We start from the raw sequence: 27011 nt of genomic DNA, 5'->3' as shown, positions 1-27011 counted from the left end.
GTGCTGTATTAACACTTTGGATTTCATTTAAAGTAGTCTGTCTAGGCAGGGTCAGGAGCGTTATTTGCAATAACCTCCCAGCCTTACTTTTTGGTGCCAGGTGACTGAACAGGGCTGCTGCTGTCCTGTACAGTGGGGCATGGCTTGGCTCTTCTGAACCACACATGAGGAGAGGGAGAAGATATTTGCCTCTCTCTTTTAACTGATTTCCTCTATCTTTCTCCAACAAGCTGTCAGAGTGGAATGTTTGCCCTAGTTTTCTTTGTCATATGTAGAGGTAGTGGGTTGGCTGTTCAAAGCTGGCAGGAATCAGCAGATTTTCTGCCAATAAGGAGAATTCAGATGCCATAGATGCCTTAGAATATTGGGGGAAGCAGTGGGATTCATGCTCTGAATTGCATTTATAGGGCAGTCACCGCCCAAGTACTTGGACACTGAAGAGTTGTTTTTCCATATGGAACTTTCACTGTATTATTCTCTGTAAATGTTAAGCCAGTGGTTCTGTAACATTTCCTAATTCAGTTATAGTTCCATAATTCATTGAATTTGGTTTTAGCTATCATCTAGAAATGATTGAAAAAAAATTCCCTTACCATTCAAACAGACTCCTATATCCTAATTTTACACAAACTCAGCACTGGTGTTTTTTTCACAAAAGAACAGATTGGAGTTAGAGGAACAACGTGAGTCCACACAAAACAGACAAGACTGGCTCAGCACTGATTCCTATTTGCTCCTGCTACCTTGGAAACAAAGGACGGCATGACAACAAAAGCAATTCAGAAAGAAAGGTTAAACCTCCAAAACATTTGAAATATATTCTTGTGGAGAAACTCCTCCTGTGTTTCAGGATGGATTTTCAAGTTTTAGTGTACACAGGTAAGAATTGTCTGTTTCTCTGAACCTCATTTTAGGCTGAAATCAAGACTTCTAACTAGAAATATAAAGAGCTGATTTTAATGTATCAATACTTGAAATACTAAATTTGAAGAACTAAAGGAAAAAGGTCTGAGGTCTATCTGCAGCTAAAAATAATTTTTAGTCTGATCCATTCAGGGGTTTTTCTGGAAATTTTTGGTCAAAAACTTAATGAAACCAAGTGTTTTAGAATCTTGTATGGATGGAATTAAAGGTAGGGGCCATAACGATTTGGGGTTGTAGTCCATCAGGGTTCTTAGCCAAGTTGCTGCATTTTTTCTTGGTCCTTCAGTGCTCTGAGGTCAGCGTGGCACAGCAGTGAGGATCACACACCTCGTGCTGCACCTGGGGGGAGGTTCTGGAGACTGTGTTCATCCTTCTGGTCCTTCTGTGTCCTGAGGGGCCTCCTACCTGAAGCTGGGGACAGCAACCCCCATACCCTGGCCGTGAGCATACAATTAATGTTCTTGGAAGTGTTTGGGGTTTTTTTAAAATTACTGTTTTCTGGTTTTACTTGTACTGCTCCCTGTTTTATTGTTCAGATCTCTGTTCTGCAGTTGTCTGCCTTGATTTCCCTAATAACCCAATTTATCCAGGGTAAGGATACTAAAGACAAATATCAAAATACGTCAAAAATCAAATGCTTGAGCTCACATTCAGAATGGGCTCTCTGTAGAAGGGAGCAGCATAATAGCTTTCAAGAAAAATGGAATTTTAAACATTTATTTTTATAAGAAGTTCACTGAGGTAGGTGTAAGCTCCCTACTTCATTGACACTGTTTTTGCTGTTTGGTTAGGTCATTCAAAGGCTATGCCAAAAGACTAAAGAAAGGAGGTATTTATGTTTTGAATAAACAGTTCTGGTGTACTTTCAAGGTCTCTTTATTCATGATGAGGCAGCAGTGAGGTGAACAAACAGTGTTTGCTTCCCTTTTCAGTTCATCCTCCAGAAGGGCTTTTCTTATTTGGTTGGGCTCTTTCAGTGCAGTCACCCAGCAACTTCCAAGGGCCTTTGACTCAGGAATGAATCTCTAAATGCAAAACCAGACAGGAAGCAAGGGTCCTTAGAAAACCAAAACGGAGAAACTGCGAGTCCTGAAGTTCTGCTGCAACTCAGTAACGAGCCATTAGAATTGTACTTTAATTCTTAAATACACATTTCCTATAAGGACCAAAAACTTTAAGATTTTTTTTTTAAAGCCATTTGCAAATTACCACGCTACCAAACATAGTTTGGGAACCATGCACATGTTACAATAGTACATCTCTCCATATGTCCACATCTTTTACAAATTAGGATAATCTAATACTAAAATACAGGTTTAAACTTCCCAAATTGAAGGTAGAAAAAAGTTTCCAGCAGGAAACCCTTGCATTAATTTGATTCTAATTTTAACAACTACATCTTCATACTCCAATGAGCTTTTCTGCAACTGTCACAAGGAAATTTTCTTTTTATTGCCACACAAGAGTGAAGTACTATAATTCAAAAGATAAAATGTATTCCAGGTCGATTTTAGCAGACCTCATTTAGAAATTGAAAAACCTGTATTTAGAAATTGAAAGGAAAGAAAGGGAAAAGAATGTCAAAAGTAAAACAGAAAATGTAGGAATTATTATGGTACATAAGGTCTCTCCTGGAATTGGCACAAGCTGCACTCCACCAATAGTTCATTTTAAAATTTAGTCATGGTCATCACTTGGATGGTTTTGTCAGGAATTCTTTTTAAAAACACAGTAAATATGTCTGTTCTGCCCATTTGTCCATATTTGGGAACACTTGAATGTTCCTTCTCTAAAGTAGTATACTATGCATACTAGAAAAGGGCATTTGTTACCTTTTAGGTATAATAAGAAATTATTATCAAGACTTAAAAACAAGACTTTTAGGTATAAATGCAAGACTCTGAATTGTTAAAGAAAACGAACCAAAATTTTCTTTAACTCCTCTGGTTTTCATCAAGGCATTTCTAATCTAAGGGGATCCCAGTGCAAGGAGCTTTTATTTGTCTCCGTGGCTGTGCCTGTCACAGCAACTTGGCATTTTGCAGGGAACTAATAATGGAAATGGCATTCTGCTGGAGTCTGTCTGCCCCACACAGCAAGAGCATCCAGGGCTTCAAGTCCATCACTTCAAGTGCATTTTTGCTGTTTTAAAATTCAACCCACATGCACTGGACTAACATTAAATTGTTTGGGGGTTTTTCCCTTGCTACATTTGGGGAGACAATGGTGGTTTCCTTCTCCCACCCAGCAAAATTCACCCTGTTAACATCCTCTGCAAAGTGATGACTTTGTGGTCAGAACTTGGAAAATGCTTGAAATGTCTCTCAGTCAGAGTTGTAATAGTTCTGTTCCCTCAGATCACTGAAGTGTTTCATATATTTGTGGAAAGGAAGAAACCTCGAGAGTAGTTTCAGCCTTTTCTCCCTGATACTGAACTAAACCATAAATATCCTTTGGTTACTTGGATCTCTTTGTCAGCCCTTCTTTTCTTACTCAACCATTGAAGCATTCAAACTTCACATATTTCTGATGGAACTTCTTTAGAATAATGTTTAGAACAAGTTTTTTACTGGAAAATTACTGAAAAAATGTTCATTTCAATCTATAGTGGAAATTAGTTAAAAAGGGAACTATATTAGTCATTAACACCAATCACATTTTACAGAAAACCTCCTTTTTTAAAAAAATTTTTTTTGGCATGCATTTCTTCACAGTGCTTCCCACTGTAATTGTTCTGTTAAAATGCCATTTTATTAGACCTAAAACAAGAATTCTTTGAAAATATCTTTACTATGTAGCACCTAGAATCTGGCTTCAAGACTTGCTGCTTACAAACTTCCTGCTGCCTGATGTTGAACTGAGGTGGGGAATAATCCTGCATCCAGCCAGATCCATGGCTGTCAGCAGAAGTCATCACTGAACTGAATTAAATGACAAGATTTAGACTGGGATATAACCACCAGGAAGGCTCCTTGTGTTTTGGTTACAGACCTTGTTTATATTTTCCCTGGATCATTCTTAAAACTGATCTATTACAGGTGAAATCAACTTCAGAGTTCATCTTAATAGGGAAGCGAGAAAAATCCCCAGAAAAATAGAAATGTAGAACCCTCCTCTAGTCTAAATGTCCTGTTGATACCCTGATATAAAAGATCAGCCACAGCAAGGAGAGGTTTGCTGCCTGAATGTATTCATTTTAGAGGAAAATGGTAAGGGAAAAATGAATGCATTTTTGAGAATGTGGTAAGGGAAAAATTACAAACATGAAGAGGCAAAGGATGGTAGGAGTCATATTTTTCCAGGAAATTACTTAAACTGGTGTGAGAGAGGATCATTCATGATGAGACTCGGGTGAAGGGAAATACACAACTCTATATTCTGCAGTCAAACTCTTTCTCAGTCTGTCGAGGGCCATGAATGAAACATTCATACTTTGAATGAACATGTTGTCCCTGAAGACAGTCATGTTTTGAGCAGAATAAAAATAGTAGTTGAAAGAATGGAAAAGAGTATCAAGTGCATTAAGCAAAGGAACAAAAATTTCATGCTACAGAGCAGAGCTGATTTCAAGTTTTTGTTATAATATAAGTTTTGTTATAAGCTTTGGGAGGTTTTCTGTTGCACCTTCTGTGTGCTGGAACAGGCCCATAAAGTCCTAAAAATGAATTTTAAAAAAGAATAAAAAAGAATATTTTGGCAGCCAAGTCACTCTGCTGCCACAAAGCACGCACTGAGGGAGGATAATTTCTGCACCTCAGACTGAGGTGAGCTGTTATTCCATCCTCAGGCCTCTGGGTTCTTCTTCCCTGTGTTGCCCAGATTGTGCAACAGTAAAGTCCTCATGCTTTCTTTTAGTTTGGAGACCTGGGAGAGTTTTTAAATGGAGTTTTCAATTACTGTTTCTGTTGGGCATTACGGAGAGAAGGGATTGGAATATGAGGTTAATGCTATGGCCTGCTGATTGCTTTTTGTAGAAAAGCCTGTTATTCAAACTGGAAATTCCACAGGGATAGAAGTACTGAGTAAGTGACCCACGATACACAGTGTACACTGGACCTCTATTATCTTTGTGATACAAATGATGTATTAATAGTTTAAATGATTAAAACAAAATTACATTAGCAGGAAGTAATCAGTGAAAGGCATCCTTACTTAAATCTGCTAAACCTACTAATACTTTTTTGGCTTTTAGTGCTCACTGATGCAGCAGTGTAAATTTGATGCAGCATGCAGTCCAAAAGCTTCTTAGGCTCTTTTAATCTTAAAACCATGAAATGATGCAACTGCCCAATGCGTTGCTTCTTTTGAGGGACAGGTTCCTTGCTATAAATGAAGACCTATCACATAAACACAGATTTCCACTTGGAAATTCAAATTTCTTACCAGGTAATCCAAAAACTGCATTGCTAATGTGTGTAGTGCCTGGCTGCTCTCAGGGTTTGGGCAGCCATACAAAGAGAAAATACATTAATTCTCCTCATGAAAAACAGTAATAGCAGAAGTTACACCACAACCTCTGGCTCCATTTTATTTTCATCTTGGAATTTCTCTGCAGAGCACGGTCAGACAGTACTGGTTTGTGAATTTGTAAATTTAAAGGCAATTTGTAAATTTGAACACTTCCAAAAATTGTTAAATTCCCCCTACCTGAAATTGTTAAATATTGATAAAAAGGTACATATAAGTTGAACTTACTTCATTCCTGCTAACCTAGTATATTGTATAAAAAGGTGTAAGTTTCATAGGTAACAGCCACTACCTTGTCTAGTAGCCAAGAGCCCAAAAATCTGAAGTTCTGAAACATTTAGATGGGCAGAGGCTTCCTATGAGTCCTGTTAAGCCTGTGGTAAGTGCTGCTCATAACTCAATACCAGAGAACACGGAGTATCACCAATTTTCATTAAATTCAGAGATATCAGTTAGAAAACTTAATGGCAAAGCTTGCAACCAGGAAAAGTTAGAGTATATTTTCCCCATCAGATAGAAAAGAGGCAATTAAGACATCATCTGGGTCAATGAATGAGTCTAGACACACTAATAGCCACCGGGGAATTTGCATCTATTCTTCCAGTGTGCATAATATGGCCAGAAATCAGTCCAAAAAGGGAAGGAATGAACTGAAAAGGCTGAAAGTCAGTGTGGTCTATTTATAGGGGACTTTGGTTTGCCTGTCCTTACACACACCCAGGTCCTAAACGAGCTCCCTGCAGCTCCCTCTGTGTTTGGAGCGAGGCCTCAAAGGCGCTGTGGTCAATGCCTGAGCCCTCACTGTGTGGAAGGAGGGCAGCACTCAGACTCCAGAACAGAGAGAAAGAAGTTTTTAACCTCAAACCCCAGCACAGAAATCTTCAGTGAGCGTGGTGCTAATGGAGGGAGGAGGCACAAGGCAGAGCATCGGTTCTTGCTTGGTCCCAGCAGCAGCACAGGGGATCCTCCTGGCTCAGGGCAGAGCCAGGCACAGCATCCTCAGCCAAGCAGCAGGAGCTGGCTCGGGGCTCAGTGCATACACAGATTATCTTATTAATTTAAACCTTATTTTATTTTTTCCAACCTATACCATGAAATTAATCTGCTCACATTTAAATGCCAACGTTGTAAATGTTACACTGAGACATGTCTTGGATCCCTTTGTAGCCTGTGGAGAGGAGTGAGCTCTGCTCAGATGTGATTAATCTCATCCTAAAGAATTTTTTTTAAGAGAATAGTATCCATCTTTTCTAATGGGGGACTTTTCCACATAATGCAAGCAATTTATATCAGGATGAAGCACTGCTTTTAACAAACAGGCCTGCTTCCCTCCACTGATTACAAAGCCGTGAGCTCAAACAAATACAACCTCTGTTCAATGTCTAAACGTGCACATGGGATAAATCCCACTGGTGCTCATTTATAAACCTGTAATAATTGGTCAAGTCAAGACAGCTCCCCCCTCCTATGATTGCTGAATCATAATGCTCCAGCCAGGAAGGAGAACAATTTTATTTACAAAGAAATGTCAGCAGTAAATAAGGGAGAAACCAAGTCGTGTGTTGCTCAGCAAAAGTGAAAACCTGGCTTTCTGTTTTGACAGTGTCCATTAGCTGAGCAGGGAGAGCTCTGTTCACGTGGTGTTTGGAGGAGCTGGGATGGCATTAACACAAATTTTTTTACACCAGTGTGAGCACTGTGCACAGGAAGCCATCATGTGAACAGAAATGCTTTTTCCTCTTAAAGCAAAACAAGCTTTATTGTAAATTCCTTGCTAACAGAATGATAAACATGTACAGCATTGCTGGAAGTAGAGTTTAAATGCACAAAGTATGCTGGGAGGGGTCATTCACTGAGAAGGCTGAAAGTCTCTTGAGGATGCTGAGGCTTTAATAATGCCTGAATCAAATTGAATAGCTACCCTGAAGTAGGAATAATTTTCCCCATGGAAGAGATGGTGTGGGGTTTCATTTTTGTCCTTTTTTTTTGCCATAGGCCACTTTTAAAACCCTTTAACCAAGTCTTACACATAAGATCCTGAAATGAAGATGCCAACAGAAAGCATGACAGGCCAATTTGTATTGTACAAAAGTTCCTGAAAACAAGCTAAAATCTGCATCTCTGTAAATCAGAACAGTGTGTGCCAGCTGCTGTCAAAACAACACAAGTATAATAGAAGTTTGACAGGTTTTGGTTGCATCTTACTCCAAAAAACTGAGCTAGTTAATGCACAACATAAACTCCTACAAAGTTAAACTCTTACTTATGTTGGGTTTTTTTGTTCATATTTGTTTTACATCAAATGACTAATTTACAAGTGCTATGAAGTGTAAAGAGCCAGTATTTTGATCCACATGGGGTTTTTTTGAAGGCGTAGGTCTGGTTCTTTTCATTTTCTTTTGGTAATGAGTCCAGTGAACTCGCAGTATCCCATTTGTCACTAATCCACATCAGCCTCCTTTTTTTCCCCTCTCCGCAAGGTTTGGTGATTCACTGACTCTTGGAAGGGAGCCGAACCCAGCTGGCAATGCCTTGTGGCAGGAGACCACTCATCTAATCAATATCCTTCCATATTCCTTATATTCAGCATGTACTTATCAAATCTGTTAACAGCAGCACGACATGAATTTCCTGATGCAGCTTTGTTTGACAGCAGTGGTGAAAGGTCATCTTTCCTGGTAGGGTTTGGGGAATAGGAGCTTTTTGATGAAGCATTTTCCTGCAGGGGGCAACCCTGAGGGCCCTGCAGTGCTGGCTCCCATCTGAACTGAAGGAAAACAGTTGAGTGTGTGCCAGGTTTAGATTCAGGTGAGACATTAGGAGGAAATTCTTGAAGGGTGGGGAGGGCCTGGCACAGGGTGCCCAGAGAAGCTGTGGCTGCCCCTGGATCCCTGGAAGTGTCCAAGGCCAGGTTGGACAGGGCTTGGAGGCCCTGGGATAGTGGAAGGTGTCCCTGCCCGTGGGTGGATGAGATGATTTTTAAGATCCTACCCAACCAAAACCTTTCCATGATCCTTTGAGTCTATGTCCTGTGAAAAGGCTTTCCTTACTGTATTAAGCATTAGGAATATGTGTTGGTATGAAGCTTTGTTTCATGCAACCTGTACAAGAACTTGACACTTCTTATAAATATCTTGCCATTAAAATAGGTTTGGGGGTTTTTTTGGTCCTATTAATGACAGCAAAAATGGAATTAATGGAAGAGCTAAAGGAGAGCTGAATAACAGATTCAGCTGGAATTTCTTAGTCATGTAAAATGTTCTTATTAGATTAAAGTATTAAAAAATCCCAAAAAGCTCAGAGATTTGCATTTTCCTTTAATGGTTTATTTTGAGCTTCCATTGAAGCAGATACACTTTCAGCAGATTGACTTAAATGGCAGTTGGGTAATAGAGCAAGAAGAAAAACCATAATCTTTTTCTTTGGAGCAGAGAGTCATTCAAAGCTGAAATATGACTAATTACCACAAGTGAACTTGTGATACCCCTTGCACTTGTTAATAGACTTACTGTGTTAATGTCTCTGTGAATGGATGTAAAACCCAAACAAAGAAAAAAAGCCCTTTTTGTATTTTTAAGACATAAATACAATCTTTTGTTGTCCCTCGCAAACAAAAAAATAAATGTGTGAAATACCAGTTTACACCACACAGCCGTAGTTTAAAAGAAAACTTTATAATTTTTGTGGCTTTTCTACAAAAGCTTAACATAACTGAAATAGTTTAAATTGCTTTAAAAACTCTGTTTTAGAGAAATGGGAATGTGCTGTGAGAAGAATGAAGTTCCATTATGCAGCAGGGAGATGAACCATGAATTCCTGATTACAGCAATACCTGGCATTACTATTACCAGTTGTAGTGTCAGCTGTTGCTTAGCAGAAGTATGTCCAAGAAGAAAATGTAAAAAAACCCTTTTAATTCTACAGTTGAACCTTCAGGAAGTGCAGAAAAGGAGCAAATCTGAAGACATGGCAAGGAAGGAACTGGGCTCTGTCCTCAGCAGGGTCGGTGCAAGCTGTCAGTGCCGCACGTTTTAAAAATAATAGAACACATTCTTTCTGTTCGTTGTTTTTTGTTACTCATCTTCAATTTGTTCCAGATTCTGAGTCACTTTCATAAATCTGTTTTTAATGAGTTTTAGCCACTCAATGAGTTTCAGAACAAATGCACCTTTTGGGTTTTTAGCTGTAGAAATCCTCACCAACCGCAGCTCCTGTAACTCAGGCAGCCTAGGATTCAACAATTAGTTAAACAATTAATAGCAAGTCCAACCTTTGGCTCTAGGGGTGTATAATGTTAAAGGGCAAGATGTGGCTGGGGAAATGGGGCAAAATCCCGGATAGGAATTTTCCTCTTGATTTCTGTTGTGAAGATGCTGAGTCTTTGGTGAAGGCTCTGGTGTCCTTCCACAACCCAGGTCAGCTGCTCCAACCTGGAAGGAGCCTGGCCCCACCCTGGAGCTGCAGGTCAGGCATTCCCTGGCTGATTTCCTGCACACCAATCCTTTCCTGGGCAGTGACTTGGACTATTTTGCTGCATCAGCATAAAAGCTGTGCTAATGTGCCCAGAAGGGAATGCTTGAATAAGAAAATGCCTTTGTGCCACTCATCCAGGAGTGTCTGCAAAAGGAAGGGTCTGGTCCAGGGCAGGAATGAGCAGCTGGGGAGTGGGGCAGGTCCCAGAAATGTTTCCTTCAGCAGAGCTGCTGCTTTGTGCCTGTGTGAAGCAGCTATGGAACCACAGACTAACACTCTCTTCTTCAGCAGAGTTTGACAGGCTGAGGTTGTTTTTAGCTTGTTTTCTGCCCATCAGGCACAGTCACAGGAGACTTCTTGCTGCACTGAAACTGTGAGTTTTGGATGTTGTAGCTTTGCCCTCCGATTTGAATGGCTGTTTTCACCCAGACTGGTGAAGAAATTAATTTTCTAAAGCAGCTTTCTATGGAAAGAGTCTGGCTGAAGTCTTTTGTGACCTCTCACATTCTCTCCCTCTCTCCTGGCCATTTGCCTAAGACAGTTTAGTCCTGTCTGCAGCCCCATTCTCCACTGATTTTAGGAATGACATATTTGCAAATTAATCATGACAGCTTTAAAGCAAAGTTCCAGCTACAGTGAAAATCCACGGTGCATCCAGGTATTAATGTAAGTTTGATCTCTTCTCTAGTAGTTTGTTGATTTGTATGATACTATTCTGCGTGTGGGATGCACTTGTTCAAACTTTAGAGCCTGAACTTACTTGCACATTTATCATACTCCTTCAGCATAATTCATGCAGAATTTGTCTGTTTGTATGCCACTTGTAGCCTCCTGGAATTTGTTATTTTCCATCCACATTTCTAACAGTGTCACATTGTTTATGGAGAGAACATGCAGTTTTCCATAAATCACTTGCTTTCATACAGTTTTACTGCATTATTTTACTCCATTTGTGAAGGATTTAAGCACCCTGCAGTGTGCAGCATTACAAGGCATAAAGTGATTGAAAATAAAAACTATTTTTGGCTGAAATAAAGGAATATTCACCATCAGAAATATGAAACAGCACTTAAGTGTGGGTGAGATGTAATGAATGAGCTGCATTATATAAAAGGGTGTTACTCAGGCTATTAATTATAAGGACTTAAATTCAAATCTTGCAAGGGAAAAAGTGGCTTTTTTATCTTGCTCCAAACTAGCCACGGAATGATCTGTTTTTCCAAACTGAGGTCTAAGGAGAAACATTGCCAAGTAGAGGCATTGATCCATTAGAACTTGGACATTTAACACTGAATATCTGAATTCTGTTATTTGGGAAGCAGGACGTGTGAACACATAGGTAGGAGCTCTGAGGAAACTGCTGAAGTGGGGTGACTTGCCCCAGTCTCCCTGGATCATGTACCCTGTCCAATAAACCTTGAGGTTTTGTCCTGCTTTCAGTTTTCTTCTTTTCCTATTGTCACTGCCTGGGTTTTAGAGCAAAGAAACCTGGTCTCCCTGAAGTGCTTTAATTTTGGTCTCTGTGTCTTTTCACTACGGACTCTTGGGAACTGCTCACCAGTGCTGCTTACACGTGTTCTTTGCCACGATTTTTTTTCTTCTTGCATTTGTGGTTGTGCCCTTGCACACATGGACACAGTTCTCCTCCCAGAGGGGGTTTGGCCATGTGGCACCTGGCTGGCAGCAGCCCCTGAGCTGTGCTGCCCTGCAGGGCCGTGCCTGTGTGTTCTGTGTCAGTGACTGACTGCTCCCAGATGTCACTTTGGGGTTGCATGCCTAAACAAGTGCCTGGGTTCTGGTGGTTGGGTTTTTTTTTCCTTCTTTCCCCTAACTCACTGGAGTCTGGGAGAGTGCTGCAGTTAAGCAGAGAGAGCCCAGTGATACATTTCTGACATGTATTTAATTCTTCCTGCAAAAAAATAGGCCCCTTTTAACTTATCCACAGACCTAGCAGGGTGATTTATATGAACACCTCTAGCAATGACTTATCACTTAAAATGGATACATCCACTAGTACTTTTATTAGTTCTGGAATAATACGAGATCTCAGGCACCCACAAGTGTATTATGGAGATTCTGTAAAGCTGTAGTTTCTGTAAAGCTGTAGTTTCTAATTATGTTAAATACATGTTGTAAAAAAATGCATTGCTTTGTTGCACTGTAAATAAGAAGGGGGACAGTTAGGGAGGGGAAATAGTTATTATTTAGATCAGACAAACTTTAAAGTCCAAAAGGAAGTGGTTTCAGTGGTTTCTTTTGTATTCATAAAGTTGCTATATTTTTAAACTCCTGTGAAACATAGAAGGATTTCTTATTTTATCTGTTAGTAGTCAGAGCTTCTAAGAACTGTCAACCCGAAGCTCAAATTTTGGCTTTTGTTTTCCTTACCAAGTTATAGATTTGATGTTCAATTACAGACTGCTTTAATTTTTTCAGTTGCCTTTGTGCCTTTTTGACCTGACTTCTAAAGTGCCGATGCCATCCAGTAAAGCCTTGAACAAAACCACTCTGCAGAGACAGTAATGACAGAAATTGATTTGCCTCATTTTTGCTCTGCAGACCCTTAATCCATGTTCTGTGGTGAGTGGGAATGAGTTGAAATCTCATCTTTCTTGTTATTTTTTTAAATTTTGGGTTGAATCATGGCTTACTGAATTCCAGGCCCTTACTGCTGCTTGAAAATTCTTGGCCTGTTGGAAGCAATATTCTCGGATGAATGTCAGCTAATTTGTCACTGACATTCATGCCTCATTTTTTATTTGTCCTAATATATTGCTTTTAGTAAATATATGGAGACAGAATAGTGTTTGCCTTTCCATATCATGAGAACACAGTCTCTCTGACAGGAACTAAGAAATGCTGTTTATATTGCTGCTTCAGTGAGCCAGGAAGGACTGCACAAATATGTCATGAGCATGCAGTGGAAAAGGCTCTCATACAATTTTCACAGTCAGGGTTTTATATGACTTGGTAACAAGAATAACCATGATTGTTATTAAGAGCTCAAATGCAGACCAAATTTTGGGGAGCATTTTGAGATAATTATCGGGTTCTAGGAGTGCTGTCTCTGCTTAAAAATGCTTTGAAATCTTTGTCAGCCACGTGGACAAAGTGAAGAAATCATCTCAGTTCTCTGACCTAATCATGCCGGAAGGACTGAGTTTCAACATTGATACAGGTTTTTATCAGGTGGATACTTTCCCTAGTATAAATCTAGGCTACTCTGGTGGTCCTGCAGTGCTGTTTTTGTGCTGTGTGAGCTTCCATGTGCTGTGTATTGAGCTAACTTGGGGCACTGCTCCAGCTAAAACCTAACATTGCCAAAAAAAATGGACCATGTAAGTGTTTAGACACAGGAACAAGCAGGCAGGGCCACTGGTTCTGACAGCAATGTGCCATTTGTCAAATTAAAGTGGTCAGTCACTTAACCATGACTTAAGAAATCATCGCTCTGTCATCTCTGAGTGCTGAGGATGTGCTTCCCCAGGAGTGCAAACAGCTGAGCTGGCCAAGCACTGGGAGCCAGGGTGTGGGAACGCAGGAGGGCTTTGCATGCAAGCCTAATGCCGGGTTCATACACTGATGGGTACAGGCTGTTCAAATTGTCCCAATTCCTGCTCAAAATGTACCTTTAAAAGTTACAGAGAATATAGAGAGAGTGTTCACAAGAGCCTGTAGTAACTGGACAAGAGGGAATGGCTTCAAACTGATCAAAGGTTTAAATTAGAGATTAGGAGGAAAATCCTTTCCTGTGAGGTGTGGAGGCCCTGGCACAGGGTGCCCAGAGCAGCTGTGGCTGCCCCTGGATCACAAGCCAGGCTGGATGGGGCTTGGAGCACTGTGGGATAGTGGAAGGTGTCCCTGCCCGTGGCACAGGGTGGGACGAGACGATTTTAAAGTCCCTTCCAACCCAAACCTGTCTATGGTTCTGTGGTTCTACCTGGTGAAAAATTCCAGTGACTGTTGCCATAGGGTTTTCTTGCTGCAAACCTCCCATCTCAACTCCTTCTTTGTTTTGAATTTTTTTTTTCATTAAATGGTTTACAGCAAATATAAATAATTTGTTCATAATTAAATGACATGTTTCCATGGTTTCGTATTTTGTTATTTATGTACTGCCAACCTCTGAGCCCACAGGTATTTCTTATAAATACCACTTTTGCTACTGGAATGAATTACTGTAACTTACGTCTTTTAGTCAACCATGTAATTTTGATAACTTCCAAACCTACAAAATTAATCTGCTTGTTATGAATAAATAAAATACCCACCAAACATACTGTGGAAAAGAAATCTGGGGGTGAATTTTCTTCATTCTTCAATTCTTTAATTGGCTTCCCAATGTGTGTGTTGTCTCATGTGTTGTCTTACATTGGCAACAAATTTCTAACTGTAATCAGTCTAATATAGAATTTAATTTTTTTTGCGTATGTTGTTTTTCTTCCTGAGAAGTTGCAGTTTCTTTGAGATGAAATGTTTGCAGTGACTGATGAGAGCAGGAAAGCGATATTGAAGTTTCTAGCAGATGACCCTTTAATAAGATGTATGTAATTGGATAAGACTTGCAACAAATATTGGGCATCTGTTGGGTAACATGGAAATAATGAAGAGAAACAGGAACTGGAAAAATCTTTAATTAACAAAACCTCTTCAATTTCTTGATACAATGCTACTGCTGAAACAGAATTGGTGGGTAGGATTAAAGAAACCAGCCTGAATTCTTTGAGAAAAGTGTCTAAAGGAATTATTAGTTGGTTTTATTAGTAACCCTTATGTGCAAAAGGAGCTGAACTTGATCATTTTCCTCGATATTCTTTGAAAATTTCAGCCGTGTCTTTTGAACCTTTCTGTTTTAAAATGCTTTTCTCTATTCAAGAGACACTTTTGGTGGGTTTAGACAGGCAGAGAATAATTACTGGCAAAACAAACCAAAATAACGTGTGTTTTCTTGGAATGGAACATGTGGAGGCCTCAGGGCAAGGATGGCAGGAGGCTGCTGGCTGTTTGTGAGGCTGTAGTCATCCAAAAACCTGGAGAGGAGAGGAGGTGAGAGGCTCATTACCATAGACCAAGACAAGTTGCTGCTGTGTGACACTTTCTTCTGACACCATCCCACCCCCTGCTTTGCACCTTCCAGTGGATCACTTCACATATGAAGTAATCTGGTGATCATCTGTCACCTTGAAGCCTTTCAACTCTCCTCACCTAAATCTTCAGTCAAGATTGTGTCCAAACAGGTACTGCAGAAAGTTTATTTCTTGCAGTTCAGTACTCAGGGTATGGCTCTGTTCATATTTCAAACAGCTTGTTCAGTGTCCTCCTGGCCTCCCTTCTTGCCATGCTGAAGAAAAATAAACATTATTTGGCACTAATGGAATTAGTGTATGGCTTGTGTTTACTGACAAGGGAGATTCATTAGTTTTGTTAGCATGTTTTAGGGTTTTCTCAAACACAACTGAAAGCCTGGACTTAAATTCAAAATATCCCCAAATACTTTAATGTTCAGCTCTTGGCATTCAGATCTGGCGCTTCATTTGTTGTATTGGTGTCCTTACAAATCGTACTCGCAGGAAATGTTTTGGTTTACAGCCATCAGTACGTCAGTATCATTAAATTGTGAAGTAAAATGCTATGAAAAACAAGCTACAAGGCTGGTGCTAAAGAACTCATGGTAAAACCTCACCGGTGTACCAGTGTGCTTTCCTTATTCCATCAGTTTTCCAGGCTTGGAGCTGCGAGTGGGTTCAGTCATTCCTTCGGAGCGTGGCGCGGGCTGCGTTCAATTGACTGTGCGGGTGATTTAACGTGAGATGAAAGATTAAGAAGTCACACAAGTCTTTCAGATGTTTGTGTTCTGTGCATTCAACTTCCCCTGAGTGAACAGTGCAGTTTTCAGCTCGGTTGGCAGCAAGGAGCAGCTCTGCCCACGGCAGCTCCTGGGGCTGTGGTCCGCCGAGCTGGTCCCGAGCTCAGGGGGTGGAGGCAGAATTGGGAGAAGGCGCCAGGGGATAGTGGCTGGTCTTGTAAGAGCAAAGCCATTGCACTTGCTCTTAGTTGTGGGGAGCATTTACTCACTGAGCACCTCATTTTTTCATGTTGCATGATGTGACTTCGTGAGCCTGTGTCTTGTAGTAGAGGCTGTCACCATGATTTAACGAAAGCTCTTTGCTTTCTGTCGGTGTCTGGAATTCCAGCTGTATTGCAAAACAAAATGCAACCCAACAGGCGCATTCTGGAGATTTGGTTTCATCTCTTATCCCATCATTTTATACAGCCTTAAACTATGTACAGCCTGTGCTGCTTCCTCCTGCTCCCTTTCCCAGCCCATGGTTTTTTGTGCTGGTTGATGCATCAAACTGAAGGAGCTGCGCTGTTTAAGACATCCCGTTTCTGCGATTGGGGTCATTGCTGAAATAGGTGCAAAATCTGAAGAACTACTGCTCAGCGTTCACAGGAAGCAGTTCTGGGCTCTCCTATTGTGTTAGCTCTTTAATTGGAAGAGCTGTGCTGTTCCTCACTGCTGTGCCTGTGCTCAGCTCCAGAGCAGATGAGAGCAGCACCCAGAAGGGCTTTGTGGCTGGCAGAAAACACATTAACAGCAGCAGGTTCTCAAACTGAAGTGAATTCAAGCTGCAGAAGCGATAGAAAGAGTCTGTGATTGTGGGTCACCTTTTTTGTTGGTACAAGTTCTCAAAATAGCTTTTTCAGTACCATTTTTGATAGATGATTTCTGGGTTCTTATTCATTTATAAAATGGGACAACTCAAAGGAGGGAGATTAATGGCTTTGTGAAATTTTAGCAAGGGCTTTACATGGAAACAGTGATCTCTGTCTCAGAAAGTATTTAATTAACAGGTAGATTGAAACAGTGCTGAATATTTCATATTACATTAAGTCCTTCAATATTTTGAAACTCTTCCTCAGTTTTGCAAATACTGTGCTGCAGTTTTAGTAGAATAAACTGTATCATGTACCTTCTTTTTCCTGTAATGGAAGACAGAAATGACAAACCGGTATAATATGTACCTGAATATGGTATTCAGACAGATGTGAATATATTCAGGTATTTTACTAAATCCAAACAGTTTTAAAAATGTGTTAGGTATAAATTTATAATTTAAAATGCGCAGGTATTTATTTATAATTTTATCCCACGGTGCTGCCAGGTCGCCAAAGTTGTTTGGGTAAATGTAAATGAATGTGCATTCCCTGCCAGGCACACCGCCTGTATTTGCACACTGTCGTAGATCTTGCAAAGCCAGCTTACCAGAGACATCCATCTGTTTTCTACTTAGTGTAAAGGAGTTAATGACCTGGGCAGTTAAGACTGTCCAGACAATCCGTGTAATCCTTTCACACAAATAAGATATTGTTGCAGTCAACTGTTACTTTCTCTTAAATTAAAAAAAAAAATTAAACAGCAGAGTTTACAGTGGTCTTATTTCTGTCCTCCACCCGAGTTTCTTTAGTCTAATTGAACTGGACCAAACAGAAAATCTACAGCAAGGTCAGAGAGCTTGAGATTAGGCACAATAATTGTTAAGCAGGTATGCTTGGAGCTTTAGAAGGTGGAATCAGCCCTAATTTATCAATATCGATTTCATGTATTTCTATACCTTGGTTCCAGGGTAGGTTTTTGAGAAGGTAGCTTGAGTTTTGCAGAAACCACAACGAAAATGAAGATAACCCATGAGCCAGGGAATGTGTAGCACTACACAGATTAGCGCTGTGAAGGTGCTGTGTGACCTCGTGGGTTTACAAAAGAGCTCTAAGAAGCTTAGGAACAGGTGAAGGTGATGGGCAGAGACAGTTGTTTTTCTTATTAACTCTCTTAGCCTGGAACAGACTCTGTCTCGCTGGGCTCCAGGCTGGTTTAGTCAGAAAGGAGTGGGAAATGCCAAGTGGAAAGATTGCATGTAGCAGTTTTAAGTGTTAGCCTGGCTACTCTCCTGAGACAGCACTTCCTTCTAGATGGGGTGAAACGCTGGCACAAAAGCAAGCTGGTGTGTTATAAATTATGTATGTTGGAAAAGTTAGGGTAATTTAATTTTGAAAAATTCTCAGTGGATTCAGTATGTTAGTAGCAGTCAAAGGTAGGGCTGCTTGTGACTTTTGTTAGCTTTATCATCTATAGCCTTGTTTATATTTAATGTAAAAGGGATTTTCATTATATTTTCACAAGTTATAATATGTTCAGAAGAGGAGAAAGACAAATATTGCTACATCCTGTATCTTAATTGCTACTCCTCTTGTTTATCTATTCCTTATTTAAACTTATTTAAACAGTACTTATTTAAACAACAAATGTAGCTGGGATTTAATTGATTTCTCTGTTTTGAAGTGCTACTCTATTTCTGTTTATTGTAATTGCTATATTTAATCAAGGATGATCTAACACGTGCCACATTCATTCATTCATTGTTTGGTGTTGTGCAGAAAACACATGCCAGCCACTGATATGGGCCCCTGGGGGAAATCCTGTGGCCTCAGTGAGAATGCAAAGTGTTTGAAACAGCAACATAACAATGACTCCCAGCTCCAAACTCCTGCAGAGACCCTAAAGTCCTCCAGAGCCCTCTGACAGTAAGCTGGAGAGGATTTTGTGCTTATTGTACTTCTGTGGTAACTCCTTAGTCTGGTTCAGAATCAATTCTTATTTAAAAATGCCGAAGCAGGAGCCCAGCAACAAATACTGAGTGTGCACACAGTTATTTCCCTGTTGCTGCCCACGAGACCTCCAATGCTGCTTCCTTTGGAAGAATCAATGCTTGACACCTGGAAATTATGTGCCTGTTGTTGTGGGGCATCCAATAATGCCATGTCAGTGGAGCCACAACCTTGAGGTTGGTTTAGATGGGAAGCTGTGTGATTTTTACACTGGTTAAAATGTTATAAATTCATCATTTGAGTTGGGGGAATAGTCTTGACCATGGGCATTTTGCAACATGGTTCAGTGGGTGTGGTGGTATTTGTTCCAAGGTTGGACTTGATGGTCTTGGTGCTCTCTTCCAACCTTTATAATTGTATGATTCTATGATTACAAAAACAAGTCAAAGATGACAAAGCCTCCCTGATTTCTCTGTAGATGACAACTGGCAGTTCAGTTGGACTTTCTGGCTAATATATTCTCTCCACCCTTTAGGTTTGCAGCTTAATTTGTTTTACTGAATAAATAAATACTGTGGTGTAGTAGAGCTATTTATATTTAATGGAAAGGCTCATCTACTCTGCTCTTTTTCTTCCAAAAGTGGGAGTTTACAAGTGATTTAAAAAAAAAAAAAAAATCTGTTGACCTTTTTGAATAATTCTCAATTGGAAAGCATGTGACTTTTGTCTTGATATTTTTTACCCCTTGTTCTTTGGAATGCTTGTGGTTGTGGAGCTTTTGAGACATATGGCTGAGTGATGTGTGGGCTCAGCAATGGCTTTTCTTCTTTATAGATCATCTAATAGAGAAGACTGCTTCTATTTCTGTTATTTATTATTGCAGTACTTCACTTTGGTCTCATCCATCTGTGTCATATATGAAAGCCATTAGCAGCAGTGTTTTTTAGCAGATAACTCTCACCCGACGATATAGCACAACAATCTTCTCACTCCACATAATTTGGAATAAAGCTGGAAATTTACAGTGAAGCCTTGTAACTCTAAGTGACACCTATATATATATATATATATATATATGTAGGTATTATTAATAACAATATATTTTTCTCAGTGCTGTGCCTGGACAGAACAGTGTTGGGTGGAATGAACTGCCCTCCATTATGTACCATAAATCCGACAAGCTGTGTCGAGCATCTTCAGCTTGTTTGCTCTGAGAACGCACTGAGTGCTCCTTACCAGGTTCTTCCTTGGTTTTGTGCTGCCCAATTGGCATTTTCTGCTCTCTGGGAGGGCAGAGGGCAGGGAACAGCCTGGGAGATGCCACATGCCAGCAGAGAGGGAGCGGTTAGTCTGGTTTTGCAACACAAGGCCTGTTTTGTTCTCTCCATCCCTCCCTGTTCCCCTCCCTGGGCTGCAGAGAGCCTTTGGCTCCAGCAAGTCCAGAGCTGGAGAGGATGGAAGCTCACAGCCATATTCTATATATACACCACAGATGAAAATCACGCTGTCAAAACATGAAAATACCTCAATAATTTTCTTTTTAATTTTAGCTGTCAGCCTCAAGATGCCACTTTGCTCTCGAGCTACTCTGCATAATGTGTGCCAGCTCACTTCAGCTCATGGTAAAATGTAAAGGAACAAATTTCCTGGCAGCCTCTGCATAGTGTAATACAACTTTCATTACATGAAGGTGATGAACATAATGTGACTTCTTAACAGCTGCAATAAGTGATGTGAAGCTCTTAACATCTCTTCAAAACAAGTAACAAGTGAGAGGTTATTTTTCATCTCTATTCCCAAAAAAAAAAAAAGACGTTATTTTAAGCAGGTGACACTTTGTTTGCACTTAGCTGAACTAAGTAATTTTTTACATGAGTTCTCCAGATCTGTGTTGCTTTGGGAAATAAAGAAAACACTAAAACTGAATGCTAAAATGCACTCTAACGTCTGGACTTCAGCATGAAAGTTTGGATGTTAAATTATATGTATGGAAATGATGGCTGCCAGATGGATTTCAGTTCACACTTGTTCTTTTCCCTTTGGATTTATGATTCCATGTGAGTTGCTGGTTGTGTTGCTTATTTCTGTGTTGAAACGTTTGGTTCTCATTTGAGTATTCTCAAAAGAAGAGACAGGTCTGGTGCTTTTGGAGCACCTCTTAAGGAACCAGGTCTTTGGAGATTAAGTCACCCATTACAAATGGGAAATAAAGGAAAAAGAATCAAGGCTGCCCATGCGGAGTTGCCCACATCAGTCAGTCTATTGTTAGGCTGGACACAAGTTCAAGTTTTAAGAGGTCAGTTATCCACACTGATAATCGAAGCCTTAGCACGTAGTTTTGAGGTGTAGCCCCAGTCCAAAGGGACAAATCCTCTCTGGTTTGCTTACTCTGGCAGCTGAATTGTGGTTTCCATTGCAGTGTGATGAGCATAGTTTCCAGGCAAGTTCACAGCTAAAGTTCACAGACTGGAGCAAACAGTGGCACTCCTCTTCCCACGTCTTTATCTCGATGCTTAAATCATATTAAAAACAAGGTCGACATTGTCTCTGGTTGAGTTCCTTCACACACTGTGAGAGGCTGTCAGCTCAGAGATAGGACGTGACTGTGGTGTTTCATAAATCCTGCCCAAAACAGATGCCCAAATATGCAGTTTGCCTTACACATACTGCTGAATAAAGGCAGAGTCAGAGCAGCCACTCCAAGGTCCTCATTGGAATGGCAGGCATTGGTGAAGCAGCTCCATTCTACAAATTTTCCAGATACTCCCATAATATTTCTCAGATCTTTTGCATAGATTATCACATTATATTTTGCAAGTTTTACAAAAGTAATTAGGTAACGTCTTTATTTTCTGAAGGATATACTAAGATGTTTTATTTTTTATTTTTTTGCATGTGATTTATTCCTGAAAACACAAATCAGTCTATTGTCCTTGAGACTGGAAGATTTGGAACCAAAAATATAATCTGAAAGTAAAATATGACTCAGCTGCAAGTAATATTAATGGTAATTGCCACTTACTGATCTTTCAGTTGGTAGAAAACAAACCATCAAAATGATAATTGCCGGACTCACTGGGATTTAGGTTGATTAGCAAACTAGACAACCAAGTGGGCAGCAGACACTGAGCCACAGCTCTTGCTCAAGTGGAGTTGGCAGAGCTAATCTGGACTCAGTGGAGTAAAACCCACTTTATTCCGTTTGCCCAAAGAATAAACATATGCCACGTTGGAAACAGAACAATTTCTGCATGGGACACTAATAAAAATTAGCTGGGGAGAGAGAGAAGGGTGATTAGACTTCTTTAAGGGCAGATTTAGGGATGGGAATGAGGCCAGCCTGGCATTAATGGGATCATGGCTGTGTCTGGAGTGACCTGCAGGTGCACCTGGTCACAGCTTTCCTCACTATTTATTTATTAAATAAATTAATATGTGTTTTAAATGGGAAAGAAGTGTTAAAGTTGCCTCATGCAATGAGCTCTCGAGAACAATTTAGATAATTTAATACGGTTTCCCCTGAAGTTAAGGAAATTGAATGTTCACAGTTGTTAAGCAATTCAAATCTATTTTATTCTTTAGACTTGGGAAACAGTGCATTTTTATGTGTTGGAAATGCAAAATTTCAAGCATACAGAGAATGCATTACCTATAAACAAACTGTGAATTACCTTTAAATTATTTCATTATAGTCTCCTGACTCACTACTTGATGGCACGGTGTTTATTATAAGATTTTTTCAATCTCAAATCTTGATTGTCTGTTTCATTGAAATGTGGACCAATTTCAAAATATCAGAACTAAGTTTGATATTATGAAAGAACCTGTAGTGAGGGTGAAAAGCTGAAATACTGACTCCTAAAACAAGCACCCTCAAGCAAATTGTTCTTTTTGTGTGGTTTGGAGGGACCTGTGTGTCCTATGCTGTGTGACAACCTATGGCCTCGATCCCATTGCAGAAGCTTTTTTATCTCAGAAAGAAAAAGTTCTTTCAGATCATTCATAAATTTTAAATGGCATTCATATTGCAATCAGGAGCTAATTTTCTTTTCCCATTATCTCCTGCCATTCTGTGCTATGAGAACACTTTGTTCTCTACAACAGGCTTCACTCAGAGAGAACTCTGGTCCCTCACAGAAGTGATTAACTGAGAAAGACTTTGGATCTTCATAGAGGCCTTCCCCAAGGCATGCAGGGGAGCAAATCCCACACCCAAGGATGGCTTTCATTCCAGCTTAACATTCCTCACTCCTGCCTCCTGCTCTTGCTGGATGCACATTGACAGTTCCTGTGACAGAGGATTTAGATTCAGGAAATGTGGCTTCATAGAACTGCTCATCCCACACTATATTTGAACACTGTGGGATGTCTTCAGCATTAAAGATTTATCATTGTGTAGAGTCTCTTGGTTTTTAAATGTGAATGCTTATCTCCTCTTGAATCACAGTGTTTGCTTGATGTCTTGTGTCTTTATTTAACACGAGGCTCGGCTTTCTTTCATTGACTTACAGGTGAAATACTTAAGTTTTATTTGGTATTTGTTACAAAATTTGAAAAAAAAAAAACCAGAAAAACAAATAAACAAAACCAAAACACCACCAACAACCATTCTAACTGTTGTTTCCCCTTTTTTTGCCAGTTTGCTGTTTTGTGGTTCACAAGAGATGCCATGAGTTCGTTACCTTCTCTTGTCCTGGGGCTGACAAGGGACCCGACACTGATGTGAGTACATCAACATTTAAGATGGCTTTACACAGTTTTATGTTGTTACAACCGTGAGAATAGGTTACAAACAGGATCAATGGGTTCTTCATGACAGATAATTGAGTCCAAGTGGGTTTTAACAGTTGTGAAGAAAATGTTTATGGACGGAGAGATCTATTTTTGGTCAGAAAAGTAAGATTGAGTGTGTGACCAAGAACAATATCCTTGGAACAGGACAACCCTGAGGCGTTTACCCAACCATGAATCAGCATTTTATTTTCTTCGCTTTATGTTGGATGTATTTGATGTTAACAATTCCCAGAAAGGCTGAAGCTTTTTCTAAGCTTTCTTTTTATCTATCTTATCTCAAAGTGTATCTTTTGAGCTGTCTCTGGTCCTTGTCTCACTGCACACAAGGATCTGTAGCTCCAGTTAAATGACAGTTTAATCTTGAGCCAGCTGGCTTACTGGGTTTTTATTTTATTTTCATGTTTGAGCTAGTCTAGCAGTCTGGATACTCCCATTCCATCCTGCTCTGTCAGTACTTCTGTAGACACGTAGAATTTTTGGTCAACAACCAGTTTTTCCTCTCAGCACATCTGCCTGTGTGGTGAGACACATGTGCAGGATCTTTGTGTCACCCTGCTGAAATAATAAACTGATCTCATTTGTTCACATAAAAATAACATTTCTTTGGGTTTTATAAATCCCACTTTACAGTGAAGTAATTTAACATCTGCTTATGGGAACAATACATTCAAAGTGTTCTTTGTCTGAATGGCTCTGTTTTGTTTCTTATAACATATTCATGCTCTAGATTGTAGGCTATTATCTCCTCTGATAAAATGCACCAGAAGAATTTTCTTGCTAGGTTTTAATGAGCTTCTCATGAATTGTTTCAATATGCCAGCCAGGAGGTCAGTGAACAATACATGGTCAGAAGCTACAAGGGGTCTTGGAAAATTTCAGATATTAGAAGGTTCTCTCATTTTAAAATTTAAATACGGGGAAATGTTGAAGAACTGAGAAGAATTTTTAAAACTTTAATTTTTAAACATTTCAGGAAATCTATATTTAGGTACAGAAGAAGAATGCTAAAGTTAGGAGTGTAATTACCCTGTTCAGTGTCTCTTGTTTAGCTGATACAGGCTTTACTATTAAAACAATCATTAGGCAAGAGCAAGAAACCAAGATTATTCTTCATACCTTTGCTTTTCTGAAAGTTCCTGATTTCTTTAAGCTTTACAATGGGGCAGTTGGCTCTGTACATGTAGTTTAACAGTTAAAGCAGGCTTTTGGAATTTGGGAGTTGTGTAGTTGAAGTGCCTTGAGCTACAGAGAGGCTGAAACCCAGGTCAGCCCTGTCTGAGTGATGTTCTCATCCCTGATCTGTGTGGAGTTTGTTGTTGGCAAAACCCCCATTGAGCCCAAAGGGGCCACAATTTAAACAAAAGTCTGAACAATTAAAAATTATCTGCTTAATTCCTCATTCTCTAAATATAGTTCATACCTACCAGCAATACCTTGCTGATTTGTTTTGGTCAGTCCTAGAACTACAAGGAGAATAACCCAAATCGAGTTTTAGCTTAGGGCTCCGTTGTGATGTGGGATATTCACGGGAGATAACTCTTGATTGACGATTTTAGTGGTGGCACTCATGAACAGCTCTGAGTGTCTATAATGAATGGTTTGGCCTTAAAGGTGTTTTTGATTATTAGTTCTTTTTAATAAGATGATTCTTTGGGGTTGCTCGCCTGAAGTTCATAAATGAGAATACACATTCCTGTGCGAGGCCATTTAATTTTATCGAGCATCTTTCATGGTGACAGAATCTGTGACAGGTTGTTAATGGTCTTTAATATTGCTGCCTGCATTTCATGATTTGGGTTTTTGGCCTTGGTGATTAAATAAATCAGCCTAATGCCTCATTTCTGTATTTGGGTTACCAAATGATCATTTTCAATATTTACACAGCATCAATAGCTCAAAAACACTTTGAAGATTAAAAGCAATCAGGAAATAAATATGTCTTATTAAAATCGTGCTACATTAGTGGGTACTATTACACAGAGAGGATTGTAGAATATTATACTTTAATTTACTGAAATGTTGGACTATAATTTCAACCCTTTTACAATTTAGCAACTTATTCCTATCCCAATTGCTACAAGCTTTGTTCTGAAATGTAGTGTGCTACAAAGCTTATCATAACATTTAGCAGATTTTTAAATATTTAAACATCCTTTTCTAAATTACTTTGTGCAGGTGCACGATTAATTTGTGTACTCAAATGCTCCAGTGTAACCTTTCCATTAATTGTAAGAGTAATACTGTCATTAATAAAATTAATTTTCCAGAGCAATAATTATAATAATTACATAATAATGATTATTGTGCATCAGAATAATGTTAAATTATGGTGCCCTGTACTTTTAATATAAATGAGGCAGTCCTTGCAAAATAACGCCTTAATAAAGGTGAGTGTAAAAGAGGAAAGCTTAAAATGAGCCTCTTGTTTACTCAGAGTAGCTGAAATGTGAGGTTGAAAGGTCTGAGCTTGTGCCAAAAGGGAAATAATACTTGGGAATAAAGTGGTCATCCTTGAATGGCATTGCAATGATGGTGTCTGGAGAGCAATATCCTGTTTTGGTGAAACAAGAAGTCACACAATCAAAAAACTTTACGTTTCCTTAGTACTTGGCAGGGTGTGAGCTCTGGTGTCTTAGCAAAAAGCAGCTCAGGAAGTTGTTTTCCTGCTCTGTCTAATGGCTCTCTGGAGTTTGAACAGAAATTATTCATCTTCTCTTCATGGCCAGCTCTTTATGGTGATGCTGTTGAGTAGAAATTAACAGCTCCTGCTGCTGGTGCCCTCCAGAGTCACAGGAAGCATCATCTCCAGTTCAGGTGCTTGGTTTTGGAAGATGATTGGTGTTCTTAAAATTATTTTAAGTCATTGGTGAAATACTTAAAACTTGGGTAAATTGGTGTAAAAATGTAAGAGCAGCCTCAAACTTTGAGTGCTGCTGTAGTGAGCTTTGTTAAGATGTGTTCAGTATTAAGGGATAATGGGTCAAGTTTCTTGAAAATTGAGTTAAGTATTTGTTTTCTTTGTTAATGGAATTCAGTGACCAGAAGGTGTCTTTGTTATATATTAAAATGTTCCTAATTACATGAAAGATATAATTTAAAAAAACCCAAGCATTAATTTAAAATAGTGTTTGATGGTATTATTTTTTTCAGTATGAGTTTATAAGACTTTGAGTGCACAAGAACTCAGAGATTGTGGCCTCAGGATCAGCACTATTTCCCTTTCAGATAATAATAATAGAAAATCCAAAATGTGAGCAAATTATGAGCAAAATAAATATAAATTAAAAAGTGAAAATAATTTAAATGAGAACAAGTGACTGAACAATGAAAGGATGTGAAATCTGACTGTACTTGGTGAGTTTTTAGCCTTTAAGAACCTAGGAAAGAATGGATTGGAAGATCCAGATGTGAGCTTACGTGAAACAGAACAGCAAAGCATCATTGCAGAATAACTGAACCTGGGGATGTCAAAGGTGACATATTTCAATTTCCAAGTTAATTATCCTCTCGATACTGAAATTATTTGGGACCTTTATTATCTTAAGCACGTTTGAAAGCTCAGTGTGCATTTGAACAACTGTGAGGTTCTGTGGGATGCTGCAGGAGTTGGGTACATTCAGCAGCGGGTTGGATGTTGGGATAATGCAACTCTAGAGTACGTTTCAGATTTTTTCTATGTGTTAAGATACAATTTCTTTAAAAAAATCACTCACGAGGGGAAGAAAAAAATAATAAAAAATATAAAA

General features: G+C 39.4%; 1 protein-coding gene across 3 annotated transcripts in view; it reads left to right on the top strand.

Annotated features, from left to right (window-relative positions):
* The window catches only part of PRKCA (protein kinase C alpha), a 153704-nt gene that overhangs the window by 35545 nt on the left and 91148 nt on the right, over positions 1–27011 (top strand). For all 3 annotated transcript variants that reach the window (XM_039562626.1, XM_039562625.1, XM_039562627.1), the window contains exon 3: positions 23111–23193. In XM_039562626.1, the coding sequence (XP_039418560.1) occupies positions 23111–23193 (83 nt within the window). The remainder of the gene's footprint in view (positions 1–23110; positions 23194–27011) is intronic.

This window comes from Corvus cornix, chromosome 18 (assembly GCF_000738735.6).
Source record: "Corvus cornix cornix isolate S_Up_H32 chromosome 18, ASM73873v5, whole genome shotgun sequence".
Lineage (NCBI taxonomy): Eukaryota > Metazoa > Chordata > Aves > Passeriformes > Corvidae > Corvus > Corvus cornix.
This window is presented reverse-complemented; position numbering and strand designations above follow the sequence as displayed.